This window comes from Microtus pennsylvanicus, chromosome 1 (assembly GCF_037038515.1).
Source record: "Microtus pennsylvanicus isolate mMicPen1 chromosome 1, mMicPen1.hap1, whole genome shotgun sequence".
In the NCBI taxonomy this organism is placed as follows: domain Eukaryota; kingdom Metazoa; phylum Chordata; class Mammalia; order Rodentia; family Cricetidae; genus Microtus; species Microtus pennsylvanicus.
In genome coordinates, this window is record NC_134579.1 from 100,285,878 (window position 1) to 100,313,611 (window position 27,734).

The 27,734-nt window shown below is 50.4% G+C and overlaps 1 protein-coding gene across 1 annotated transcript; it reads left to right on the forward strand.

Moving 5' to 3' along the window:
- The first annotated feature begins 8,062 nt into the window (after window positions 1–8,062).
- Serpine1 (serpin family E member 1) lies at window positions 8,063–18,285 on the forward strand. The gene is made up of 9 exons (XM_075975974.1): window positions 8,063–8,212; window positions 9,446–9,711; window positions 11,050–11,283; window positions 12,762–12,956; window positions 13,663–13,861; window positions 15,605–15,705; window positions 15,812–15,898; window positions 16,277–16,360; window positions 16,608–18,285. Exons 2-9 carry the CDS (start codon window positions 9,447–9,449, stop codon window positions 16,643–16,645), a joined length of 1,203 nt encoding a protein of 400 aa, XP_075832089.1. The 5' UTR covers window positions 8,063–8,212; window position 9,446; the 3' UTR covers window positions 16,646–18,285.
- The last annotated feature ends 9,449 nt before the right edge of the window (window positions 18,286–27,734 follow it).

The following is a 27,734-nucleotide window of genomic DNA, read 5'->3' on the forward strand; positions in this document are numbered from 1 at the left end:
TTCTTCTACCTCCTGAGAGCTGGGGTTCCAGATGTGCCCTGACCAGGCCTGACTGTACGCAGTGAATTGAACCCAGGGCTTTGTGCAGGAGGCAAGCAAGCTGCCCATTGAGCCACACACCCTCCCAGCCTCTGTATGCTATTTCCTAATCACTAGAGCCGGTCCGTCTTCGGCCCCCAGCATGTGTGTGTGACATTTCTTCAGGGAAAAGAACTGTTTCTCTTTTCTTGGTGTTATGCCATCGAGCATGAGTGGCAATTAATATTTGGTCACGCTGGGGAAGCCAAGATTCATCCTTCAGCCGGAGCAGAATGCAAACAGGCTGTGTTCAGAGAAAGAGCTAAAAAACTAAACTTAGGAATGTAGAGAATGCGGAACAGTGGCTGGCCACGATGAAGGAATGTGAGTCAGAGCCTGGCTTGGGAAAAGAGAAATGGATGAAGGGACAGGATGCTGTCCGGGGCCCTTTGGGTCCTAAGTCTCTTCATTTGCTGACAGGGTCAACCTCGGTGATCACGTCTGTCCAGACAGTGAGCACCACCCTCCCGCCGACGCACTTCCTCTAGACGGCTCCTTCTCGCCTCTGATGCTTGAGGGTCAGTCATGTTTGTTGAACACAGCTCCTGAGAGACCCTGGAGTAAACACCCTCAGGAAATAGTAGAAACCAGACTTGTTGATTTATATCGGGAATCCCAGTATTCCAGGAGTGGAGTCAGGAGGATTACAAGTTCAAAGCCATCCTGGGCTACACAGCAAGACCTTATTTTGAAAAAAAAAAAAAAAACAGGGCGTTGGAGATGTAGCCCAACTGGTAGAGTGCTTGCCTCATGTAAAGAATGTCCTGGGTTCGATCCCCAGCACCTCAAAAAACAGGGAGCATGCTTGTAATTGCTGTGTCCTAGGAATGGAGGCAGGAGGACCAGAAGAGTGTCGAGGAGCTTCAGCTCCGGGACTCTATGAGTTCGAGGCCAGCCTGGTCTACACACAGTGCGACCACGGGGACAGGAGTTGTGGATAGCAAGACTCATGTCCCATTGGGCCCCTCTGGAAAGGTGTGTCAAGCCCTGAGATAGGAGGCTTTGGACTCAAGACCAGCCTGGACTCCAGTGAGGTCAAAGCTACACAGCAGGAACCCGTCACAGAGCACAGAGGCTATACCTGGGTTATGGGAAGGGTCCATACAGGACCCCATAGTCCCAAGCAGCAACACCAGTCAGTGGGGATGCATCAGGAAAGCGCATGGAAACCAACCGGAGAGTGGCTGGCAGCAGTGCCCCCGGGGCAGCAGTCTGTCCACCATCAAGATATCTGAGGCTAACTGCAAAACACAGGAAGTCCCAAAGACGGCCTCCAACATTCCTCCTTCAGGGAGCTCGCATTCTTTAAGAATTAACAACGTCGGCTGTCTGCCACTCAAAAATAGCTACTACTCACAGAGTGTCCCTAGGGCTCTCAATGCTGCGTAAATGCTAGCAAGCTCAAACCCTCACAGCAGCCCCAAACATGGGAATCCCTACCTCTCTCAGGTAAGAGGCTGGGTCAGTGAGATGACTCCGGGGGTCAAGGCATTCACATCAAGCCTGATGACCTGAGTTGGGTCCCCAGAACCCGCATGGCTAAAGGGAAGAACTGCCTCTAACCACCACACTCCTACCTACCTACATACATACACAGGCTGACACCCACACACTCAGTAAATAAACACAATTTTAACTTTAGAACGAAAGAGAGAAGAAGGTTGGAGAGATGGTTCAAGAGGTCAAGTGTTTGGCACATAAACCTGAGGTCCTGAGTTGGAAGCCCCCCTCCCCCCACTCCCAGCTCATATTTTTAAAACACTGGCCAGAGCAGCCTTAAGCCTAGACCAGAGAGATGTAAACAGGGATCCCCGGGCTTGCTGGCCCGCTGGTCTAGCGGAATCAGTGAGAGACTCTGTCTCTAAAATAAATAATGAATGAATAAAAAAATAGGTAGGGAGCACACGCATGTACGCCAGCCGCTCACACACACACACACACACACACACACACACACACACACACACACACACGATTAATAATTAGCGGGAGAGTTAGGACCTGGCAAAAGGTGTGACTTGGCAGGCGGGGTAAAGCCCTAGGTTCAATCCCCAAAAAACAACAACAGGAAAAAAAAACAAAAGTTGCCGGGGCTCAGAGGGTAAACGTGCTAACCGCCAAGTGCTAGCGGCCAAGCTGCCAGGCCTGTTGACCTAGCTTTAGCCCCACAACCAGAGTGGAAGAGCAAACTAACTCCCACAGGTGTTCTCTGGCCTGCTCACATGCGCAGGCAGACACACACACGCATGCACGCACGCACGCACAAGTCCCCCCAATCAATCAATTATCAATCCATGTAAATTATTTTTAAAAATTAAAACTAAGGCTCAAAGTGATTAACTTATGCTGGATGAGGGACCACACATCTGCAATCCCAGCACTTGGGAGGCTGAGGCGGGGAGAGTTCAAGGCCAGCCTGAGCTACCTAGTAAGTTCCAGGTCAGACAGACAAACCGGACACAGCACTGTTAACTTTTGCCTTCATACGCTCCTACATCCTCATCCAGGCTCAGGTCCCTGCTGGGAGGCCTGGAGTGTCTGACCTCACTGCCAGTATCTGCCCCTCCATCCCCATTTATGGAAATTTATGGAACAGTTGCTGTCTGACCATAGCTCATCTCTTGATCTTTCTGAACTGTGTAATCCTTACGGTAATCCTCAGCCAGTCAGCATCAGGTCCTTGCCTGGAGGCTTGCTCTATTTGACTGTGAATAGCATTCTTCCATTTATAGAACAGTTGCTGTGTGACCATAATTCGTATCTTGGCCTCTCTGAGTCAATTAACTTTTTTTTTTTTTTGGTTTTTCTAGACAGGGTTTTTCTGTAGCTTTGGGGCCTATCCTGGAATCAGGCTGGCCTCGAACTCACAGAGATCTGCCTGCCTCTGCCTCCTGAGTGCTGGGATTAAAAGTGTGTGACACCACCACCCGGCTCAGTGAACTTTTTTTTTTTGTTTGTTTGTTTTCGAGACAGGGTTTCTCTGTGGCTTTGGAGCCTGGCCTGGAACTAGCTCTGTAGACCAGGCTGGCCTCGAACTCACAGAGATCCTCCTGCCTCCGCCTCCCGAGTGCTGGGATTAAAGGCATGCGCCACCACCGCCCGGCTCTCAGTGAACTTTTATGACCCTCAATTTTGAAACTCTTGTGTGTGTGTGTGTGTGTGTGTGTGTGTGTGTGTGTGTGTGTGTGTATCAGAGCTGGTGAGTGGTGAGATAGCTCAGTAGTTAAAGGCTACACAAGCCTGGAAGCCAGAGTTTGATACACACACACAAAACCACATACACACCATTTAAACATGGACTATACTGTGGGGACCCAGAGCAAGTATGAACTTAATCTGAAAGTTAAAGGACAATGGCTGGCCATGAACTACAGAAGGAAGGAGACCAAGGGGCTGGGCCTATGAAGGTAGGAGAGGAGAACCCAGACCATATGGGACAGTCCGGAGCCCTGATTGCCAATGAACAGAAGCCAAGGCACTGACCACTCCGCCCAGCTCACTCCTAGAAAGGGCAGAGGCAGTCCAGCCCAAACATGGGCTATTTTCAGAACTGTGTTCTTTGGAAAGCCACCAGGCCAGGAATAGTGCAGTGAGTTAGAGTGAGGGTGGGCAGGGGGGGTCTTGTCTTCTCCCACCCCCGGCTCTCCCAGTGAAATCACCAGGCTTGGGGGGCCGGACCCAGCATTCCTAGGAGCCTGTGTAACTAGCAGGAGGCTGAACCTCCTCCCCAGAGGAAGAGCCCTGAAGCCCAGACTGACTGTAGAGGGATTCCAGGAGGCAAAGGAGAAGGAAAGAGGGATTGAGTCAGATGTCGAGGAGAGGGAGTGTGGGCGCCATCTCCTTTGAGAGGCATGAGAAAGAGTGTAAGAGAGAGACCAGAAGAGGAAGTAAGGAGCAGCTTTATCCTGAGTGACACGGACAGAGGACAGACGTCTTGTCTGGGGGAGAGGGGAGATCCAGAGATGCAAACAGGAAGGGCAAAAGGAAAAAGAAAGAGGGGCCGCTGGGAGACAGCTCAGCAAATAAAGGTGCTTGCCACCAACGCTGACCTGCGCATGCACGCACGCACGCACGCACGCACGCATGCGCACACACACACTAAAAGCAGGGAAGGGCAATGAACCTAGTATCATGACTCCTGAGGCCCCAGTGGAGCCTGTTGCTCTGTAAGAGAGTGCAGGGGTAGGAGTTGGGGTAGGGGATAGTCATGGAAAGAATGAGTTCCCTCCAATGACAAACCACCTGCCAAGGGACCAGAGAGAGCCATTTTCCTGTGGAGTTGATCCTGGAACCTTCCCAGAAATCCACAGCTCCATGTAAGGCACGCGCTCTTATCTCTGATCCCAGGCAAATCAAGGGCTGAGCTATTTCAACAGCCGGGACTTTTCTTTCTGTTCATTCGCTCCCTCCCCTCCCCCGCGCTGACCAAAGGGTCAAAAGTTAAAGAAGATGATGAGGTCAAAGTGGTTTTGGGGTTCTAGTGGGGAAGAAAAAGGGAAAGTGACACAAGCCGGTGACTCAGGTTAGATTCTGAGAAGGGTGTCCCTAAGAGGGCTTGGGGGTTAGGGTAAGACACCCCCCCTTCCTCCAGGAAGCCCGCAGGAAGCTGCATCCTGTGTTCGAGGATAGATAAGGTCATGGGGCAAAGAGGAGATGCAGGGACCATGGTCAAATCTGGGTTTGGGGCCTTCTCAGCAGCCCTAATTCATAAAGAAACAGAGGCCTCATTCTGCTAGGCTATGCCTCAGTTTGTCTATTTTTATCTAGTTATTTATTTGTTTATATGCGCATGTCCGTGTGTAGGCAACGTGTGATGTAGAGGCTGGAAGACAGCTTCCATGTGGTAATCAGTTTGTTCCTTCCATCGTGTGGGTCCCCAGGATTGAACTCAGGTCATCAAACTTGGCAGCAGGCACTTCTGCCCAGTGAGCCAACTCATAGGCCCATCAACTCAGTTTCTAAAACCCACCCACTAGATGCCCATGGGTCCCCTTCAGTTTGGAGGTACCGTTAGGGTTCTGGCCATGTTGGTACATCCGTCATCCCGGCATCTGTGACACTAAAGCAGGAGTGTGAACAGTGCCAGTCTGGGCTACATAGTAAGATCCTGTTTCAAAGGAAAAAGCAAAACAAAAAAGATGGGCATGCCTATTATTTCAGCACTAGGGAGGTAGAGGCAGGAGGATTGCTGTGAGTTATATAGTGAGTTCCAGAACATTCAGGCTTATATAACATGGCTTGATCTCTAGTGTCTTCCCCACCAAAGGAAAAGAGAGGAAGAAGGAAGAAAGAAAGAAAGAGAGAGAGAGAGAGAGAGAGAGAGAGAGACTCAGAGCTTTCCATTTCCTAAGAAAAGGGTGTCCCTCATCCAGCCTCTACATCACACGTTGCCTACACATGGACATGCACATATATACAAACAAATAACTAGATAAAAATATACAAACTGAGGCATAGCCTAGCAGAATGAGGCCTCTGTTTCTTTATGAATTAGGACTACTGAGTTGGCCTCGAACCCAGATTTGACCATGGTCCCTGCATCTCCTCTTTGCCCCAACTCCAGAAGGGACACTGAGCCCTTATCCAGCTCCCCTGAGACCTGGAACAGTGTATTGGGACACCAGTCAGGAAAAAGCTGCTTGCACCCTGGCAGAGTCTCACCCCGCCCCCGAAAGCAGAGATCTAGAAAAATCTGAGAGAGGCAGGGAGCAGAAGAGAGGGTTCCTCAGTTTCCCAGCTAGAGAACCCAAGGAGGCTCACCTCCAGCTGCAATCTCTACCCGCCCCGCTTCTAAAACCTTGGGGACACCCAGCTCCTGGGTCCCCTGACCGCTAAGGACGGAGGGTGTGGCATCTGGAGATGTGTCTAGGGGTAAGAGAGGAGGCTGGGTCTGGTCTTTGTCATCTTCCTCAGAGATGGCCCAGAACATCTGCCTCTCCCTCCCAGGCAAGCAGCCACTATGAGAAAGGGGTGAGAAAGACGAAATAAAACAAAACAAACAGCAGCTGGGCCAGAACGCCTCTCTGCCTGGCCTGTGAGCCTAAATTTCCAACCGAGGTTTCCCCTCTCTCCACAACCCTCCCTCCCCCACCTGGCTCTGGAGGCAGGGTCGCCATGAGAAAACTCTGTAGGACTGGTTGCCCTGGTATCTGTTTATTGAAAATCCAAAACAAACATCCTCGCTCTACCACCCACTTAAACCTCCCATGACTCGCCAGCCAGCTGTCTCCATGGATACTGCCAAGTGAACCCCGTCACCTGTACAGAAGATGACAGCACGTGAACCCCAAGGCCAGAGTGCCTTCTCAGCTCCCACGGCCGGACCGCCTTGACCTTCTCTAGTCACAGGGTCTGGGGTCACAATGGGCATTTGAGTCTGTCCAACCTTGAGAGGCAGCAGCCTGGTCCTCTTAGGTGCTGCCCTAATGTTCACTCGCTAAAGAAAGCCTGAGACTGGGAAAGCAGCGGTTTGGTGGGTAGTTTGCCTACCATGTGCAGAGTCCTGGGTTCGAGCCCCAGTACTGCATGCGAGGTGGAGGCAGAGGATCAGAATCTCCAGGCTATCCTTGGCTATATAATGAGTTTAAGGCTAGCCTGGGCTGCATCAGCATGAAAGTATTCAAAAAATTAATTAATTAATTTTTTAAAAAGCTCCCCAGTCATTCTTTCTCCCCAGGATCACGATGGTCTAGGACCAGACCCCCACCATGATATTTCTATCCCTGCTCCTGTGACTCCAGCCCGCCTATGTCTACATCCAGGGGAGAAGCAAACTCTAAAGTGTTCTCTGGGGTCTAGAGAGACGGCTCAGCCCTTAAGAGCACATACCGTTCCTGCAGAGGACCTAAGTACCGCTACACACCCACAATGAACAGAGTACTTGGTGGAGTTACAGCGTACAACTGCCTGTAACTCCAGCTCCAGGGAACCTGACACACCCCTGCTTCTACCTGCACATCCCCTCGAATGGACACACGCATACACACACAGTTAAAATTTAAGAATAAAGCTGGACGTGGTGAGCACACCTCCAGTGTAGGGAGGCAGAAGCAGGCTGGGAGCTGGGAGCCAGCCAGAACTCCAGATTTAAGTTCCCCAGTCGGGGCTATATGATAGACTCTCTCAGTAAATAAATAAATAGTTGATAAAATAAAATCTTAAAAAAAAAAAACCACATCTTTTTCCCTCAGTTGTCTCAGGCTGTTCTGAATCAGCAAAACTTCCACACCGCTCCTTGTTCCCTTGACCAGGTTTTCTGTGGTAAACCCTGGTCCCATCCAGCCACCAGCGCCCCACCCAGTACACTTCAAAACCCAGCCACACAAGGCTATTGACCGAGCCCTCAGGGCACCAGGAGAGTCTGGCCCCACGTGAGGAGTCAGCCCTGCTTCACAGCAGGCCCGGCAGGCACCTGGAGGGAGGAGGAAAGAACCTGAAGTTCTCCGGTTTGGGCTCAAGCCCAAGAGGAACCAGAACCCAGACAATCACAGGGCACATTTCATGCCCTCTGGCCACTGGGCAGAAACCCAAGGGAAGGCCAGGCCAACTTTTCCTGGAGGTAGGCCCAAGGTGCACAAGGGGCAGACAGCCCTGACAAGCTCCATAGCTTCTCTGGGATGGGTTCCTCCAAAGCAAAGGGGCAAACCCAGTCATGTGGCTGCAAGCTGAGAACCAGAGAAGGGAGTCCCAGACACCAGGCGTTGTAAGCTCTGTGGTGCCACCGGGGGGGTTGAGCCGACCGACCAGCCAAAGGCAAATTGACTGGGATGTTCCAATCAAGGCAACCAGGGTTTGCTCAATTATCCGGCATGCCCTCCAGCACACGTACACACATGTCCCAGCAAATCCCTGGGAGGGAGGGAGGGGGGAGGGGGAGGAGGGCGGGCGGGCAGCCCAGACATTTCCAGAGTTAGAAAGTGGGTGGGGCTGGAACATGAGTTCATCTGTTTCCTGCCCACATCTGGTATAAAGGGAGGCAGGAGCCACAGGACGGCACAGCTGGAGCAAGCTGCTGCAGAGCCGCGAAAGAGGACCGTTGCACTCCCGCCTCCGGCAGAACGCAACCAACCACAGCTGAGCAACAGCCAGCAAGCGGGAAGAACAGTCAATCACAGGGCACCTTGGAAAACTCCAGGTAGGAGAAAGGCAAGCTCTTTCCTAAGGCCTAATTACGTTAGGAAGGTGACCTTCCCTTCCCCTCATTTCCCCTCCGTTTCTTTTTCGCCCTGTTCTGGAACTCCGCAGCCTTTAGCCCACCCAGGACCGCAGGTGGTCGAGAAAGATGGTCAAACTCCACTTCTAACCCTGGATCCTAGAAGCGAAGATGCTGTCTCTCAGGGCCTCCCCAGAAAACCTCCCCTTTCTCACTTTAGCAAAGAAACTTTACTTAAAAGAAAAACCAAGCCAGGCGGTGGTGGTGGCGCACGCCTTTAATCCCAGCACTCGGGAGGCAGAGACAGGAGGATCTCTGTGAGTTCGAGGCCAGCCTGGTCTACAAGGACTAGTTCCAGGACAGCTAGGACTGTTACACAGAGAAACAAAACCAAAAAGAAAGGAAAGGAAAGGAAAGGAAAGGAAAGGAAAGGAAAGGAAAGGAAAGGAAAGGAAAGGAAAGGAAAGGAAAGGAAAGGGAAAGGAAGGAAAAAATCCAAACTAAAACTTTAAAAATTGCATTTGTATGTGCATGCGTGTATGTGTGGTATGTGCATTCGTGTGTCACAGTTCAAGTGTGGAAAGCAGAAGACAACTTTCAGGAGTCCGCTCTCTCTGCCCAGGACTAGACCTCGGGTCAGCAGACTTGGTGGCAAGTGTCTTTACCCACTTGGCTGTCCTCCTGGCCCCAGAGAACTTTTTCATACTGCTAAAAGGAACAAGCAGTAGTTGGGGAATTGTGATAAGAGAAAACAAACGAACAAACCAACTTGTAAATCAAAAGCTGTCATTATCCAAAATTCTCAGTCCCACAGAAGGGAAAAGAGAAACAGGGGCACTTCTCTAAGATTTCCACAGGTCAAAAACGAGGGTGGCCTGGGATCAAAACTCAGGTAGCATCTATGGGCAATAAGGCATGCCTGTAATCCCAGTACCTGGAAGAATTGAAACAGGAGGACCCTGAGTTCAAGACCAGCCTGGATAACATAACATGACTCTGTCTGGAAAAGATGGAAAGAATTGGTTGGAGGCAGAAGGGGGTGAGCTCATCATCCAATCCCACTATGGAATCTTAATGAATGTGAATTTACCAGACTGATCTCTTACAGGCTAGAGACGAACACAGAGAACCTAGCCCATGGCTGAGGCACCAGGTCCCACTCCAGGATGTCTTCCAGAATCCTTTCCTTATCAGATTCTCTCCCTTTTATCCTAGGATGCAGACGCCAGCACTAGCTTGCCTCACCCTGGGCCTGGTTCTGGTCTTTGGGGAAGGCTCTGTTTTACATCATGAGTCCCACACAATCCACCAGGCCACTGACTTCGGTGTCAAAGTGTTTAAGCATGTGGTGCAGGCCTCCCAGGACCGGAACGTGGTTTTCTCTCCCTACGGGGTGTCTTCGGTGCTGGCCATGCTGCAGCTGACCACGGCAGGGAAAACCCAGCAGCAGATCCAGGATGCCATGGGATTCAAAATCAACGGTGAGAGAAGGGGCAGAGAGAGAGGGGGAGAGTCACGAGGTCCTCACAGACTAGGGGCCAGAGCAAACAGAGCAGAGAAGGTAGAGAAGACTCACTCCAGCATCCCCCAGTCAGGCCGTGTTCAGCTGCAGTCCAGGGTCCACCTGTTTTCTCTCCAGCTTCTCGGTCAGATGGCCTTGAATTGTCTATGGTGTACCAGCCAGTAGGTACAGAACATCCAAACTGTGCTTATATCCCCATGACGCTGGGGATACAGCTTACCTAGCATGCACAAGGCCCTGGGTTCCATCCCCAATACCAAATAAAACTGGAGATGGTGTACAATGACCTTAACTCTTGAAAACCTCAGTCTTATTGTCTATAAAATGGGGAATGCCTGAAAAGGTGTCTACCACACAGGGTTAATGTGTAATAGGATTGTGAACTTGAATTACTTGACAACACCATTATTATGCAAACAACCTAGCTAGGTATGGTGGTACAAACCTGTAATCCCAGCCCATGGCAGGCTGAGGGAGGGGGGCTATGAATTCAAGGCTAGCCTAGGCCACATAGCAAGCTCCACTCCAGGCTGGGCTAGAGAGCAAGACCCTGTCCCGAAACCAAACAGAAGAGCAAGTCAAACAGGGTGGTGGCTTGTGTTTGTAATGCCAGCACTTGTGGCCCTTAGGAGGACTGTTGGGGGTGGGGGCGGTGGAAGCAAACTTGTGCTTATGGTTTAAGAACTGAGAAGAATGTTCTAATGTAAGGAAAGTATTAGGAGCTGAGACTTTTGGGGGAAGGATGCACAAAGGGTTAAGATTTGAGAGCTGAGTCTAACAGTGTATGTTCTTAATCCCAGCACAGGGGAGAGGAAGGCAGAGGAATTTCTGTTAGCCTCCAAGATATCTAGGGCTATATAGTGAGCGGCAAACCGGTTTGTGCAGTCTGAGTTACTGTGTGAGACCCTCCTGGGAGAGGAGTGGGAAGAGGAGAAGAAAGTATGAGAGAGGGAGACAGCATAGTGGTACACACCCTTAGTCCCAGGAGCAGAGGCAGGCAGTTCTCTGTGAGTTCAAAGCCAGCCTGAACTAAACAGTAATGTCTGACTACCCAGAGGTGTCTGGTGAGACCTGGTTTCAAAAAAATGAACAAAAAATAATAAGGAAGAAGGGAGGGATGGTGAGAAAAAGGGAGAGAGAAAGAAAGAGGTACAATTATGTTCCTCCACTGACTGCTGGAGGGATGAAAGAGCCTCATCCACCTGAGCGGGACAAGGTCTTCTTTGGGAAACCTGGTCCAGACGAAAGCCCTTGGCTCAACAGGAGAATAATGAATCCTGTTCTGGTACCTCTACAGAGAAGGGTACAGCTCCCGCCCTCCGTCGGCTGTCCAAGGAGATCACGGGGCCATGGAACAAGAATGAGATTAGCACTGCGGACGCCATCTTCGTCCAGCGGGACCTGGAGCTGGTCCAGGGCTTCATGCCCCACTTCTTCAAGCTCTTCCGGACCACGGTGAAGCAGGTGGACTTCTTGGAGGTGGAGAGAGCCAGATTCATCATCAATGACTGGGTGGAGAGGCACACCAGAGGTAAGTGGCAGGGAAGGCAGACCAGTCCCAAGGTACGTGCAGAGGAAGGGAATTCCATGTTAAATTCACCTATCCTCAGTTCTCACTTTCATCTTTGTATTTGAGGATAAAAGGCGAGTGTTTGTCCTTTTCTTCTCTTCCTGTGGTGCTGAGGATGGGAGCCAGGACCTCATGCATGCTGGACAATCCTCTGCTTCTAAAGGCACATCCCCAGCACCTCACTGGGGATTCTAGGCAGGGGCTCTACCACTGAGCCACACCCCAGCCCCTCACTGGGAGATTCTAGGCAGGTGCTCTACCACTGAGTCACACTCCAGCCCCTCACTGGGGGATTCTAGGCAGGTGCTCTACCACTGAACCACACTCCAGCCCCTCACTGGGGATTCTAGGCAAGTGCTCTACCACTGAGTCACACCCCAGCCTCTCACTGGGGGATCCTAGGCACATGCTCTACCACTGAGCTGTAACCCAAAACCCTGTTTGTCTTGGTTAGGCTTTTTCATAAGACCACTCAGAGCTGGGTGTAATGGGTCATTCCTGTAGGAAAATCATGAGTTTGAGGTTAGCCTGAACTACACAGTAAGATCCTGTCAAAAACAAAAACAAAAAAACGAAACAAAAAAAAAAAAACACTAGAGAAAACTAGCCAATTCAAACCATTGCATATACCTGTAGTTCTAGCTACTCCACCCCACCTCCAAATAGATAGATAGATAGATAGATAGATAGATAGATAGATAGATAGATAAAACAACCAAAACCCACCAGAGCCACCAAGATGGCTCCACAGGTAATGGCTTTTATCGTGAAGCCTGGTGACCTGAATTTGATTCCTGGAAGCCACAGAAATGGGGAAGGGAGAGAACCAACTCTGCATAAGTCGTCCTCTGACCTCCACTTGGCATGCATGCACCCCCCACACCTCATACTTCCCCCCACAATAATAATAAATAATTTTTAAAACAAACAAACAGAAGCAAAGCCAATGGAAAGACATGACCTTCAGTAAGAACAGCAGGAACTGCCGCGTGTGTGGACAGGCCTCCAAGATTACAGCTTAGGGGCTGAGAGGAGAGGTGTAATGAGAGAAGGCAGAGGTGTCTAATTCTGATGCTAAACTAGATCTCAAAGCCAAGAAAAATGTGGTGAAGCCAGGGATGTGGCTCATCCTATCATCCTAGCTCTTGGGAAGCTGAGGCAGGAGGACTACCATGAACTCAAGGCCAACCTAGGCTTTGGGGTGAGCTCTGGAGTAGGCTGTACTATGAAGAGGAAAAAAGGGGAAGAAAGAGAGAAGGGAGAGAAGGAATGAAATGGGGGGTATTGAGCTGGAAGACATCCCAAGACTCTTAAAACAAATTGACCCATTTAACCCCCAGCAGCTCTTTGCATCCCTCAACAAACACCTGTTTGAGAACAGGGAGTAGCAGGGAAGCATCAAAGATGCTTAAAAGCCATCTCACCTTGCTTTCCCTTAGGTATGATCAGTGACTTACTTGCCGAAGGGGCTGTGGACCAGCTGACATGTCTCGTGCTGGTGAACGCCCTCTACTTCAATGGCCAATGGAAGACCCCCTTCTCAGAGGCCAGCACCCACCACCGCCTCTTCCATAAGTCTGACGGCAGCACCGTCTCTGTGCCCATGATGGCTCAGACCAACAAGTTCAACTACAGTGAGTCCAAGATCCCCAGTCCCTACCTTTTAACAACAACAGACCCTGGGCAGCATCCAGTGTCACTGTCAGAGGGAGGAAGATGGCAGAGAGGTGGACGCACCCAAGTTATTACAATGACTTCCCAAGCAGGACATACTGAGATAATCCAAGAAGCAGGAAAAGTCCCAGCTTCTTTCATGCTAGGTGAAGCTGAAATGGAGACGGTCTTCCTGACCCACATCTGCCCGACCATTAAGCCCATCTCTTCTCCTAAGAGGTTTCTAGTGTCGTTACCTGAGGCAAACAAGCCCAGAGAGAGAGGAAAGCTGTGTGGAAGTTGAGATTTAGAGGCTGAGAATGGGAATAATTAGTGGCTGGGGTCAGACAGAAATCTGTAAAGGTCAGGAGGGAGAAAATAGGAGGATGTGGGGGTATGGCTTAGGGAGAAGGCTCACCCAGCATCAGTAAAGCCCTGGGTTCCATGCTTAGCTCAAAAGCCGGGTGTGGTGGAGAGCAAGTTCAAGGCCATCCTTGACTACGTAGCTAGTTAAAAGATGAAAGGAAAACATTGGAATGGCATGTAGAGTGGGTGACAGAACTCCAAAACTAGAACAGAGAGCTCGGTCTTCTAGAAGGAGAGAAAACAAGAGACGCAGGAAGAGAGTTAGGGAGGAATCCACGTGAGCTGGAGCCATTTCCAAGGTGCCATCTTGGTTCTTGCCAGCTGAATTCACCACTCCTGATGGCCATTACTACGACATCCTGGAACTGCCTTATCATGGCGAAACCCTCAGCATGTTCATCGCGGCGCCCTACGAGAAGGACGTGCCCCTCTCTGCCCTCACCAACATTCTGGATGCTGAGCTCATCCGACAATGGAAAGGGAACATGACCAGACTGCCCCGGCTCCTCATCCTGCCCAAGTAAGCCATCCCGCTCGCCAACACCCTAGTCCCGACATCCACCATCTCTCCTGAAGCCACCGTCCCCATGGGCAGTTTCCCGGATGGGGAACACCCACAAGGAAGGGACATGTGTGGGAGGCTGATGGGAAACCTTCTAGCCTGGGTTTGATTATGGTTTCTTATTTCATCATCACACTTGGAATGTCTCTATTGTTGGAGAGGAGACAGATTTTTATAAAATCCATCCCCACAGAAGCCATGCACCAAAAACCCAGTCAGAGTCCACCGAAGTGGAGGGTGCAAGCCTGCAGCCTCAGTGCTTGAGAGCTCAGGCCTTGGCTACGGGAGCAAGATTGCTGAAGCCATAGCTCAGTTGGTAGAGTGCTCCCATGCCATGCATGAAGCCCCAGGCTCGAACCCACACAGACCAGGCATGGGGGTACAAATCTGTAATCCTCACACTTAGGATAAGGCCAACCTGGGCTATATGCAGCAAGACCCTATCTCGTAAGGGGGAGGGGAGCAGGGAAAGGGGTGGAGCTTAGTTGTCAGGGTGCTCACCTCCCATATGCAAAGCCCTAGACTGGATCCCCAGCGCTGCTGCATAACCCCGATCTCAGCACGAGGGGGCTGGAAGCAGGAGGATCCGGGGTTCAAGGTCACCCTCTTGCTGATCCTGAATTACATGAAAAAAAAAAGAATTAAAAAGAAAAGACCAGCCAAAAGAGGAGCTAGAGAAATAGTACGTAGGGGCTTCTAAATTGTTCTCTGGCTCGTTCCTATCCCCACCTCCTCCCTTGCGCACCATCCACTCCAAGACCAGGCAGAGGAGCAGCCACAGCTTCAGACTGAGACTTAAAAAAAAATTTTTCTCTTTTCCCCTAATCCTCTGCAGAATCAAAAGGGGTGGAGAGGGTTGTGTCTGGGTAATTCCAGAATTATAGGGAAGCTCCCAGCCCAGGCTTCCCCTAAACTCCCAGATGCTCTAATGCCAGGCTTGGAGAAAGGGGGGGATTGAGTCGCTTTAGCTCCCGAACTTCCACTGCCTTCCTCTCTCATCAAGATGGAGATAATGAGTCATGCCCTGGTGGGAAGCAGAGCCCCCCCAAAGCCTCACTGTGTGAGTCGCTCAGAAACAGCCTGCAGACCACAGTTATCCCCAGCATCCACACAGGACGATGTGAACCTGTCCCTCTCTCGCAGTCAAACGGAATACAATTATGTTCTAACTGCTGTCTTATTTGGGGAAAGCCATTAGTCACGGACTTGAGGGGGTGGAGATGCTGCACTTTGCTCACTAATATTAGACGTTTCTGGCAAGGAGGGGGGGAAAAGGCCTGACCCCCCCCAACCTAGCCAAATGAGATTTCAAAGACTTCTAATCCTGTCCTAGGGTGCTGGAGGCAGGGGGATCCCTTCAAAGTCAGGGCTGGGGAAGTAGTTGAGTTAGTGGACTGCTTGCCTAACTTGGAACTCCTGGTTTGGACCCACATAAAGCAGGCATGGTGGTGCACATCTGCAAACCTTAGCACCAGGAGGGAGAAGCAGGGGCATCAGGAGTTCAAGATCATCTTGGTTACATAATGAGTCTGGGGCCAGCCTGGGCTACATGAGCTCCTGGGGCAAGGCAAACAAAAGCCAGGCCTTCATGTTCATGTCAGTTGCTACCCCATCCCACTATCCTAGCGGATACCTGGTAGGTCCTGGGAGAATCAGCCATTTGAGGGTCACGCTAACGCTGCTCCCTGCTCCTGCCCACAGGTTCTCTCTGGAGACTGAAGTGGACCTCAGAGGGCCCCTGGAGAATCTGGGCATGACTGACATGTTTAACCCAGCCCAGGCTGACTTCTCGAGTCTTTCTGGTGAGCTAGAACCCTATCACTTTATTACTTCCACAGGTCAGAGTCCCCTGGAGAGGACAGAGTGGTGGCTAACCTGTCCTTTGTGTTCTGCTCCCCTCTGTTTCAGACAAGGAGCAGCTCTCTGTAGCTCAGGCCCTGCAGAAAGTCAAGATCGAGGTGAACGAGAGCGGCACAGTGGCGTCTTCCTCCACGGGTGAGTGTGGCTCTGCCAGGGTCGGTCCACCAACCTGGGACAGCAATCGCCCTGCAGGGAGCTAGAGCAGGTCCATCACCACCCTTCCTCAAACCTCTTCCTCATGTGGAAATGGATTCACTTCCCCTGGGACACTGCTGCCCCATCCATGGCTCCTGGGTGACAATCACCCCAAAGGAAGACCTGAGGGGCTCGGGTGTGGCTCAACGATAGCACTCTTGCCTTAGCATGCCCGAGGCTCTGGGTTTCACACCCACTATTGGTTTCCTTTAAACCAGCTGAATATCATCTCCCAGTGCTGTGGGGTCACTGGATCTCTTAGGATCACACCAGTGACAGCGTCCCTCTAACCCTAACACATGGTTTCTTCTCTTTCAGCCATTGTCGTCTCAAGCCGCATGGCCCCTCAGGAGGTGGTTATGGACCGACCCTTCCTCTTCGTGGTTCGGCACAATCCAACAGGTGAGCAGAACCCACAGTACTCTCCTCCCCTCCTGCTATTTCTTCAAAACCATGATAGACCTGCCCACCATGGAGATGTCCCTCGAGCCTTTAGGGACTCAGTGAAGGCTCTGGGGCTCAGTTCCGTTCCATCCCAGCACCCCGTCATAGCCCACACAGTGCCAGGACCCCAGTCCTAACTCAGTCACTTGCCCCTCACTCACCTGCTCTGATTCTCACCTGGCATGCATGATTCCGCTACCCGCAGAGACGAACCTCTTCATGGGCCAAGTGATGGAGCCTTGATAGCCGGAAGAGAGGCCTTCGCTCGGGATGAAACTGGAGCTGTAATAAGCAGAAACTCTGAAGAAGAGAATTATTCTAAGTGTTCTTTTGGGAGAAGGAGAAGGCATTTCTTTCTCCCTTCTGGCCAGCCTCCCAGACCTCAGACTCTCGAAGGGGAAGGTGTCTAACTCCCTCACTGGAGGCAGACTCCCCTGATCCAGACCCTCGACCTCACAGAACCTTCATCTGCTCATCTTTCTCCCGTTCAGCCTTTGGACGCAGGTCCCACCAATGCCCCAAGGGGCCTCAGGGCTTTCCGTCAGCATGCTGGGGCAAAAATCACACTGTGGCCACCTCTTGCATCGTCTGCCGCTGCTGGGGTGGGTGTCCACAGGCAAAGAAAGAAACGCTGCCTTATCTCAAGGTCCACCGTGGGGATGACCACCTTGCCCAGCTCCAACGGGCAGCAGATGGACAGACTGGGTGTTTGCCCAGTATGGAGCCCAGTTCCTCTTGTCCCTCCCCGACACAGCGTGCAGAGGTTCTTTCAGAGTGTAGGAGACTTGTTTACATAGCTTCTTTATCTTCACTCACAACCCAGTTTTCTTTTGGGAAGGGAAAGAAAGATCAGATGTGTGTGTGCCTGGCTCTTCATCCGCAGTCTCCCTGATGGGGTGCGGGGGAGATGCCGGGGGTGTGCTTGACTATTTATCTCATTCTCTCTCTTGTATGCTTGTTGGAAAGAAGAAGCACTGTTAAGAAAAAAAAGCATTTTATTTAAACCATGGCACACGGTGTCCCGTTTGGGGTCTATATCCCTGTCTCTCAGGAGCCTCACTCCACAAGCCTGCCCTCCTGGTGGTCCCCGTGATGGGGCTCACACTGCCGCCTAGTGGCGGCCTAACGCACCCTTACCCCAATGCTCCCCACCCCCGCCCCTACCCCCACCCTCCGTGGCTTTTTTTCCCTAGGGACCTTGCCAAGGTGATGCTTGGCAGCCCACGTTAAAGGAAGAAGAGGAAAGGAAAAAAAAGATTGGGTGGAAGAGAGAGATTTGAGGGAGGGCAAAGTGGTTTCAAATTTTTCCAATACATTCAGGAGCAAAATGGCAAAGGGACTGTGTGACCTAACAGGACAGAACTTTCTCCAATTACTGGGTGACTCAGAGCCGCACTGGTGACTCACTTCAGTGTGTCATTTCCGGCTGCTGTATGTGAGCACTGGACACGTGGGGAGGCGGGGGAGATGAGAGAGACAGCCAGCTCCCGGTCAACCACCTTCCTCCGATAATCATTTTTGAAAGCCTCCTTAGCTGGGGGTATGATCAGAAAACCAATTTACTGAAACATTGCGCAAGAAGGTACCGTGAATGCAATCTCATAGCAGGCCACTCTGCATCCATTACGCCTCCACCGGAAAGAAAAACAAAACTCATTCTTTGTGTTTTCGTTTCCCCCTCTCTCCCTCTCCTTCTCTCTCTCTTTTTCCTCTTTTTGTTATGCACTGGACAGCCATACACCGTGTACCCACAGGGGCCCCAAATGTGGGCATGAATGTTCTTGAATTTTGTTGGTAACAAGCATTTTTTTTCACTTTTGATATATAAGCAGGTAAATATGTTTTCAAAAACAATAAAAATAAATAATATGCAAGCAACATTACTTGCTTTTTGCCTTTTTCCTTTTGCTGAACACAAGGAGTCAAAACCATATTGGGGGCTGGAATGGCTGAGTGGGTGAAGCATTTGCCACACAGGGCTGATGATGTGATTTCAAGCCCTGGATCCCACATGATGGAGGGGGAGAACTGACCCCTGGAAAGTCCGCTGACCTCCACACACAGAACATGCCACATGCGCCCACACTCACCCACGCAGACAGTGAGAATGGGAGAAAGTTAAGGGGCAGGTGAGATGGCTCGCCTAAAGACCCGAGTTCAATTCCCAGAACCCACAGGTCAGGAGGTAAGAACCAACTCTTGCAAGTTGTCCTCTGGCTTTGACACACCCACGCTGAGCACACACTTAGGTGCTCACACATACACACACGTTTCCAGTTCTAGGCTAGCTTAGCCTCAGGTACAAACTGGGATCAATGACTACAGCAACAACAACAAAGAAACCATAAGAGACCCCCAGTAGGGACTTTGGCGAACCACACAGGGATAAGCTTGTGGGAAAATCCATGAGACAGTCACCACAGCTGTGTGTCCTGCCTCAAGGACAGGTTGTCCAGGGTTTGAGTCTCCCCCAGGAACCATCCTTAAAATGGGGGAAAGGATAGGCTGAGGATGCGGCTTGGTTGATATTTGCTCAGCATGCACGAAGCTCTAGGTTTGATCCGTGGCACTTCATCAAACCAGGCACGGTGACACATGCCTGTAATTCCAGCCTCGGGAGGAGGAGGCAGGAGGATTTCAGAAATTCAAGTTCATCTTGGGGTCACGTAGTGAATTTGTAGCTGATCTTGTCTCCAGAAAAGCAGAAGGAGGAAAAAAAGGAAGAGAGAGAGAGACAAAGGGGAGTGGGGAGGAGGAGAGGTATGTTGGGTTTGGTGGCGCACAACTTTAATCCCAGCACTTGAGAAGCACAGGCAAACAGATGTTTGTGAGTTCGAAGCCAGCCTAGTCCATACAGCAAGTTTCAGGCTGGCCAGGGTTACGGAGAGAGACAGACCCCGGCAAGAATGAAGGAGAGGAGGTTGATGAATTGAAAGAGGAAGGAAAGGGGAGAGGGAAGAAGGGAAGGAAGGGTGAGTGGGGCGTGCCTGTAAGCCTAGCACTTGTTGAAGGTTAGGAGTTAGATAGCAGAATGAGATTGTGTCTCAGAAGCAGAACCAGGCTTGAGCCAGGCATTTAGGAGGTAGAAGCAGGAAGACCAAGAGTTCAAAGTCATCCTCTGCTACATAGTGAGTTCAAGGTCAGCCTGGGACGGGTGAAAACAAGAGGAGGAAGAAAGGGGTGGAGGAGAAAGGGAGAGAAGCTGAGACAGAGATCCAGATCCATCAAACACTTCACACCCACACCCAAAGACCTAGCTGCTGTTCATCGCTGTTTCTCGAATCTATTCCTCTGTCATTCCTTCTGTCATGGACCCCCACCCACCGCTTTCTACCTCTGCTCTTTGTTTCTCCAGCCCCAAGATCAGGTTGTACTTCCCCCTGGGATGGCCCAGCAAAGCCGTCTGTGGGATCTCTTTCCACATGACCCCAGTCAAGTTGTCGTTTCCAGCCTATAACCATGCTTGCATTCATGTACCCAGCCCTATTTAGACATCAGGTCCCCAGGAACCGAGGTTCTTTTGTTACATATGTACTCTCTGTAGCCACTTTTAAAGACCTTCCTATAAAGCCCCCCTCCCTCCCTCCCTCCCTTCCTCCCTCCAGTTGGGATTTGGGGGCTTATTTATTTCTGGTGTGTGTGTGTGTGTGTGTGTGTGTGTGTGTGTGTGTGTGTGTGTGTGTAGGGCTGGGAATTGGTCAGTGAGAGCCAGAGGACTGGCTGGGTGGTAGGATACTTACATTGCATGTGTGAAGCCCTGGGCACAATCCCCAGCACACAACAACAACAACAACAACAAAATGACAAAATTAAAAGGACAAAGGGAAACAGCATCCACAGCACTGGGTTAACTTAGCCCAGAGATCCAAACAAGATAGTTCTATACTGAGATTGTGGCCCAAACTTCAGCTGAGGACAGGCAACACGGCTCAATGGGGAAAGGCGCTTGCCGCCCAGCTTGAGGGTGTGAGTTCTATTCCCAGGACTGACGTGGTGGAGAGAAAACCAGCGAGTGCTGCAAACTGTCTTCCGACCTCCATGTGTGAACCATGGCACGTGCATATCTGTATTCATGAACACACATACACACAGGAGCACGCACGTGCATGCGTGCAAAGGAGATAAATGTAAAAGAAGGAAGAAGAAGACAACCCTCCTCTGACACTAGTTTCCATCCTCCTGCCTTTGAGCTCACTGATGGGTAGCTAGGGTCACGAAGACAACTGTCTAAGAATTCAAGAACACTGGGACCCAGATATAATCTCCTTATGCCCCGAAAATGTGAGCAGTTCTAGGCCTCGGGCCGAAGGTTGGAGAGTGACCCATTTATAATAAGAGATTTTCTTTTAAAAACTTACAAGGAACTCTACACCAAAAAAAAAAAATCTCAAAAAAGTAGGACTCGTGAGCCCTAATTCTCCAATGCAGAGTTCAAAAGTGGCCTCACATGCTGGGAAGGCTCAAGAAGAAAGGACTCTTCAAAAGGTCCCCTCACCACAGAGGAATCAAGCAAGGCGCTGCCCCACTTAACCGGTTCTCGGTTATTCTCAGATACAGTCGAGATAAAGACGGTGAGGGACCTCAGAGACCCCACAGCAACCTCACAGCGTGCCACCTGCCTGCCCTCTTTGCCTTCTGCGTGGCCTCCTTTTCTTGGCCTCCCAAACTTTTCTTCTTTTCTCTATTTCTTTAGAGATGAAAAACCAACAAGATCCATCCCCAGCCACCACTCCCAGTTTCTTTTTTTTTTTAATTTTTTATGACTTTCACAGAGTGGGATTGTTTATCTGCCCACGGACAGGCAATGAACACGAATGTGAGAAACCCTTCACGATAAAAATATTCTATAAAAACCATATCTGTCAAGGAGATGTGACCTGTTTCCAAACTTTTCCTCATCTTTCTTTCTTCCTTCCGCCCTGCCTTTTCTCCTTCTTTCCTTCCTTTCTTTAACAGGATACCATTAAACGACCTAGGCTATACTCGAACTCATAATCCTCGTGCCTCATGCTGCTGAGTACTGGGATTGTGGGACACCATGCCAATCTAATAATCGTGGGATTTTGGTTATGTTTGTTTGTTTTGAGACAGGGTCTCACTGTGTAGACCAGGCTAGCTTCAAACTCATAGAAATCCACCTGCTTCTGCCTCACAAGTGCTGGAATTAAAGGACTCATTAATTGTAAGGAAGGTTTTGTTTGTTTGTTTTAAGATAGGATCTTGATATGTAGCCCAGGCTAGCCTGGAACTTGCCATCATATTGCCCCAAAATCCTGAGAGCTGGAATGACAGGTATGTAACATCACATCTGACTTAACTAAATCTTTTTTTTAATTATTTTTAGATTTATTGATTCTTATTTTATTAGAATGGCTGTTTTGTCTGCATGTATGTCTGTGTACCACATCCATGCCATGACAGAGGAGGTGGAAGAAAGCATTGGGTTCCCTGGAACTGGAGTTTTTAGTTATATGGTTATTAGCTGCCGTGCAGGTGATAGGAATTGAGCTAAGGTCCTCTGGAAAAGCAGGCTGTGCTCTGAACTGCTGAGCCACATCTCTAACCCCTAAACCATTTTGTAAATCCATCCATCAAGTAAGAGTCACTAAAATAGCAGTGGCAAGCAGTTACGTGGAGACGAGGAAACCTGAGACAGGGTCCTCGAGATGGCTCAGCAGATGAAGGCTGCTGTCTCCAAAATGACCAGAGTTCAAGGTCCAGAACCCTGGAAGAAGGAGAAAACCTCTGTCCACCACACACATGGCGCATGCACACCCATACAGTAAATACATAAATGTTTTTTAAAAAGTCTTAAAGACGTGTGTATTAACTTAAAAGAGAGAGAAATGCGGAGAGATTGAGAAGCTGGACAATTCCATCAACGATAGTATATTTGAGACAGTGTCTTATTATACTGCCCAGGATAGCTTCAATCACCTGGGCTTAAGCAGCCTTCTTGCCTCAACTTGCTAAGTAGCTGGGAATACAGTCACTAATGCACCCTAATTCCTACTGATGATGTCATAATTACCCAACAGCACCACAGAGAACAATACCTGCACTTCTGTTGATATGTGTATTGACTCTCTTTGGCATTGATGAATAAGTCTCTCCAGACATCAAAAGTGCTTAGAGGAGCCCATGAAATAGCTCAGGGAGATGACTTGGAGGTGAAAGTGCTTGCTGCCAAGCCTGAGGAACTGAGTTCGATTCCTGGGTCCCACATAATGGAAGGAAGGAAGGAACTGATTCCTGAAAGTTGTCCTCTGATCTCCACATACATGACGTGGTATGTGCGTTCCCCTGACACACACAATCAATAATTTTGGTGTGTGTGTGTGTGTGTGTGTGTAGAACTTACACACAGCCAGGCAGACCATTTTGGCCTCACGTCCCATCTCTCCACTGCCTGCATTTGCATATGCCACTCTTTAGCCTAAACAGAGGCTTCCTGGGTGAAATGTGTGTGTCATCGCTGCGCTCCCCCACCCCACCCCACCAGATGTCACATTGACGCTAATGGAATGCTCTTTTCTGGACGGAAGCAGATGTGTCTTCAAACAAAATCTTGCCGAGATTCTGAACTCTGTGTTTAGCTCAGATTCACTTACAAGACAAACACGGGCTGGGAACACAGTTCGGCTGGTGGAGGGCTTGCTTAGCATGCACAAAGTCCTGAGTTCTATCCCTGCAACGCCGTAGACCAAACAGAATGGCACGGGCCTGTAATCCCAGCTCTCCTGTAATGGAGGCAAGAGGATAGGAAGCTGTAGATCATCCTTGACCGCATGGCAAGATTGAGGCCAGCCTATGATACATGAGACCCTGTTTCAAAGAAAGGAGATTGGGGGAAAGCACTGGGGCTGTGAAGCCTAAGTGTGTGTGTGTGTGTGTGTGTGTGTGTGTGTGTGTTCCATTGAGACAGTTCAGTGGCCACAGGCACTTGTCACCAAGCCCGACAACCCGAGTTCAATCCCCAGGACCCATATTGGGATGGCAAGAACTAGCTTGGGGTAGTGTCTTCTGACCTCCTCTGCATGTGGACCTTTGATTGCACGTACACACACATACACACACATGCGCATGCACGCACGCGCACACACACGGGTCTTGCTTTATTGTTCTGGCTTTCAGGGTTGTTTTAGGAGACTAGATCTCACTGTTGAGTCCAGGATGGCCTTGAACTGGTCAGTCACTCAGATCAGGGGTTGACAGGCGAGTGCCAGCCAGTACTCCCACCTAGGACTCGGTGATCTACAAAGGGTAGAGGATCCTGATGGTCGGCTCTGGAGGCTGAGAGGGCCTGGAGCACAGCCCTGGCATCTGTTCAGCTTCTGCGGTGGGGGGAGGGGCTGATGCTGCTTCCGTGGTGGGGGGAGAGGGGAGGGCAAATGGACGTGTGCAGAGGAAAGACAACGGGGAGGATGGATTCCATTTATAACGACGCGCTCCCAGTGACTAATCCAGCTCAAAGGACTGAGGAAGTCATCATCACCCCCTTAATGGCTGCGTTACTTACTTTTGTGTTGTAATAAAAGACCTGACAATCCCAGCAGCTCCGAGCAGTGCCGAGCTCAGACTGTGAGCCACAATAAACTGGAAGGCTAGGGAGGGAGTGACGGCAGAGGGGTGAGTTGGGGGCGGGGGTCACACTGCATCTCAAGTCAGGAAGCAGGGGGAGACAGGTGCTGTGCCCAGCTCCCTGGAGTCCCAATGGACGGGATGATGTCACCCACATTCAGCATTCAGGGTGGGTCTTCCCGGCACACTGAAAGGTTCATCTCATAGGTAATTCTAAATCCAGCCAGGTTGACAATGAAGACTAACCATCACAGAATTATTTGGGCTCGTGATTTCAGGGGGATGCAGTCCATTGTCCTGGGGAAACACAGGGGAATGGCTCTGTCCCAGGCGGTGGGAGCATGCTGCAGTGGCTCTTCCCATGGTAAGAGACCAGGAGATGGAAAGCTGGATGGGAGCGGTGTGTGTGTGTGTGTGTGTGTGTGTGTGTGTGTGTGTGTCACCTTTAGAGACCTAGTGCTGTACTTCTGTCAGCCGAGCCCCATGTATTAGTTACTTTTCTCGCTGCTGTGATAAAACACAACACCAGAAACAACCTATGAGCATGTCAAAGCAGCTGGAGCAGGAAGCGGCTGGTCACGTGACACCCACCAGCTGGAACATAGAGTAGTACCCGTTGGTGCTCAGCTCCCTTCCTCTACTTACGTGGTCCAGGATCCCGACTAGGGAATGGTGCCGCCCACAGTGGAAGTGTCCTTCTGACCGGGGGGAATTCTGGACTGTGTCAAGTTGTCGGTTAGCACTAACCATCACACCACACTTCCTAATGGGCTCCACAGTGTGGGGACAGTGTGCTTAAAACACAGCCCTGTAGGAGGCGTTTCCGTTTCAAGCCATAGCTATCCCCTAACCGCGTTTTTTTAATATTTATGAGTGTCGTGTCTATCTGTCTGTCTGTATGTATGTATGTATGTGCACCTCATGTATGTCTGGTGTCTGCTGAGTTCAGAAAAGAGCATCAAATCCTCTGGAATTGGGGTTACAGATGGTTGTGAGGTAACATAGAGTGTTAGGATCAAACTGGGGTCCTCTGCAAGAACAAGTTCTTAGCCACTGAGCCATCTCTCCAGCCCCACCCCTCATCTCACTTCTCAAAGGCCCTGCTGCCCAATATTGTCACATTGAGAAAGTAAGGTAGGAATTTTAGGGGACCCACACTTAACTCATCTATGTGGATCACAACTATTCTGGAGGCTGGAGATGGGGCTCAGCCTACCGAGGCCAAGTACTTGCTGGGCAAATGTGAAGGTTTGGTTCCGATCCCCACAGACTGTATAAAGCTGAGTGCAGCTGTGTTTGTCTGTAATCCCAGGGCTGGGGAGGCAACCACAGTCAGGTTCCTGGATCTCGCTGGCCGGCCAGCCTAGACAGTTGGTGAGCTCCAAGTTCAATAAGACCCTCTCTCAAAAAATGAGTCGGAGGCTCAGATGAAGATACTCGCCAACAAGCTTGATGACCTGAGTCCAATTCCTGAGTCCCACATGATGGAAGGACAGGACAGACTCCTGAGAGTTGGCCTCTGGCTGGCACATGTGAAAAGCATGTGCATGCATGTACATGCGAGCGTGTGCACACACAAATGTAATAAAAATTCATAAACAAGGTGGAGATCAATTGAGGAAGACCCAGATATCCATCGTTGTCTTCCACATGGATGTACACACACGTACACACAGACAACTCCCATGCACATACCCATATAAACATGTACACAGACTACACGTGTGCACATAAGTATACACACGTATGCATCCACACACACATACAGAAACAAACCCCCCTCTTCTGGGTGATGGGGAGCCATGAGAAGGCACGTGTCAGCATCCCACAGGAGCCCGGAACCCAGCTGAATCGATGAGGCTGACTCATAGGCAGGCAGCAGAGAGCGCACAATGAGGAAATTTACCAGGCAGCTCTCTGTGACATGAACAGAAACCAGCTCTGACTAACGGAAGCACAGCAGGGAAACGGGGCTCTTAGAGAACTTCCAGGCCAGCAGGGGAACAAAGCTACGTATGAAGAACGATACCCCCCCCAAAACACCTGTGCCTCCCTACCCCACCCATGTCCTCACTGAACAGGGGATACCATCAGCAGCATCACGACACGGCCATCTGAGGGATTTCACCTTCTGACTCTCTTTGAGAGTCTACCTATCTTGCTTTGATTGCCTCACTCCCTCCTGGACCAAAGTCCAGCAGGCAGGTGCACCGAAGCCCTGAGCTGGACTGCAAGGGTCATGCTGAGCAGGGTGTGGTGGCATGCACCTGTAATCCCAGTACTCGAGAGATCTCAGGATCCAGGGCAGCCTGGGCTAGGTAGCCACTTGGAAGCTAGCCTTGGGCTGGATTTTTAAGACCCTATCTCAAAAAACAAAACAAAACAAAAACCCACACCCAGGATTGTTTAAATTGCAAAGGTTGTCAAGTGAGGACTGGGATGTGCTCAGTTGGTAGAGCGCTTGCCTAGTCTGTTTGAAGGCCTGGGTTCCGTCTCTAGCACTGCACAAACCAGACAAGGTGGTGCACACCTTTGATCCCAGGACTCGGGAGGCAGAGGCAGGCGGGTCTCTGAGTTCAAGGCCAGCCTGGTCTACAGAATGAGTTCCAGGACAGCCAGGGCTATATAGAGAAGTCTTGTCTAGAAAAATAAATCCTCAAAAATAAGCAAACAAATAACAAAAAATCCAAACAAACAAAACAGATGTGGTTGTTCAAGCAAGCAATCCCAGCGCTAGGAAGGGAGGGGCAGGAGGATGAGAAGTTCAGGGTCCTGCTTAACAACGCGCCTGAGCTACGTGAGACCCCATTTCAAAAAAATAAAAATAAAAGTTATGTCATCGGAAGGCCCTGGCTGCTGCTCTGGTTGGGATGGTGGTACCCACCCCCAACACTGTCTTCTGTGGTCTCCTTCATCTACACATGCTCCTCCATCTCATCTTTGATTCTTCTCCCTTCTCTGCCTCTGAGCTCATTTATCAGCCTAGGCTGATTAGCTCATCACGCTCAGCTCTGATTGTCTCTCTCCCTCTCCCCCTCGTGCCTGGATACACCTAAGCGGCCTCCTTCGTGATCTTCTGGCCCTCCATCAGTGCTTTCCAATTATCCCACACAGTGCTGTATGACTAACACTGTAACCACGGAGCCGGCTCACAGCTTCCTACCACGGCTTTCATTAGGTGGTTCACCGGCTCCAATGGCCATAACGACTCCCAGTTGCCCACTGCATCAAACCCTAACTCCTCCCCAGGCACCGGCAGGAAGGAATCCTCTCGTGTAGTCTCAGCTTTCATTATTCACAAACAATTAAGAAATCCAGCCATCACCTTTCTGTCATTCTCCACGAGCAGAATCCTTGCTTGTTTGTTTTTAAGATTTATTGTGCTCCTGCGTCTGTGTGAGAGTGTGTGCATGTATGTGCAGGTGCCGAAGGATATAAATGCCAGCGGCAGAATCCAAGGAGCTGCGGTTACGGAGGAGGGGTGTGGGTGGAGGGGCAGGGATGTTGTGGTGCTGGGAATCAAACTCTGGTTCTCTGGAAGTGCTGCAACTGCTCCCCAGCCCTGAGTTCTCCTTTGTTTTGTTTTCTGGTCTTTTGTTTTGCTTTGGAAACAAAACCTCACCTAGTCCAAACTGACCTTGAACTCACTAAGTAGCAGCTAGATACCTTGAACTCCTGAGTCTCCTGCCTCTACCTCCCAAATGCTGGGATTACAAATCTCTGTAAACCACAGCAGTTTGTGCTAGGCACT

What these genes read in the sequence shown, in the direction of transcription:
- Serpine1 (XM_075975974.1), top strand. Translation starts at nt 9,447, where the DNA reads ATGCAGACGCCAGCACTAGCTTGCCTCACCCTGGGCCTGGTTCTGGTC. An exon ending in CATGGGATTCAAAATCAACG is followed by an intron (nt 9,712 to 11,049) that starts GTGAGAGAAGGG and finishes GTACCTCTACAG; the next exon opens with AGAAGGGTACAGCTCCCGCC. An exon ending in GACCAACAAGTTCAACTACA is followed by an intron (nt 12,957 to 13,662) that starts GTGAGTCCAAGA and finishes GGTTCTTGCCAG; the next exon opens with CTGAATTCACCACTCCTGAT.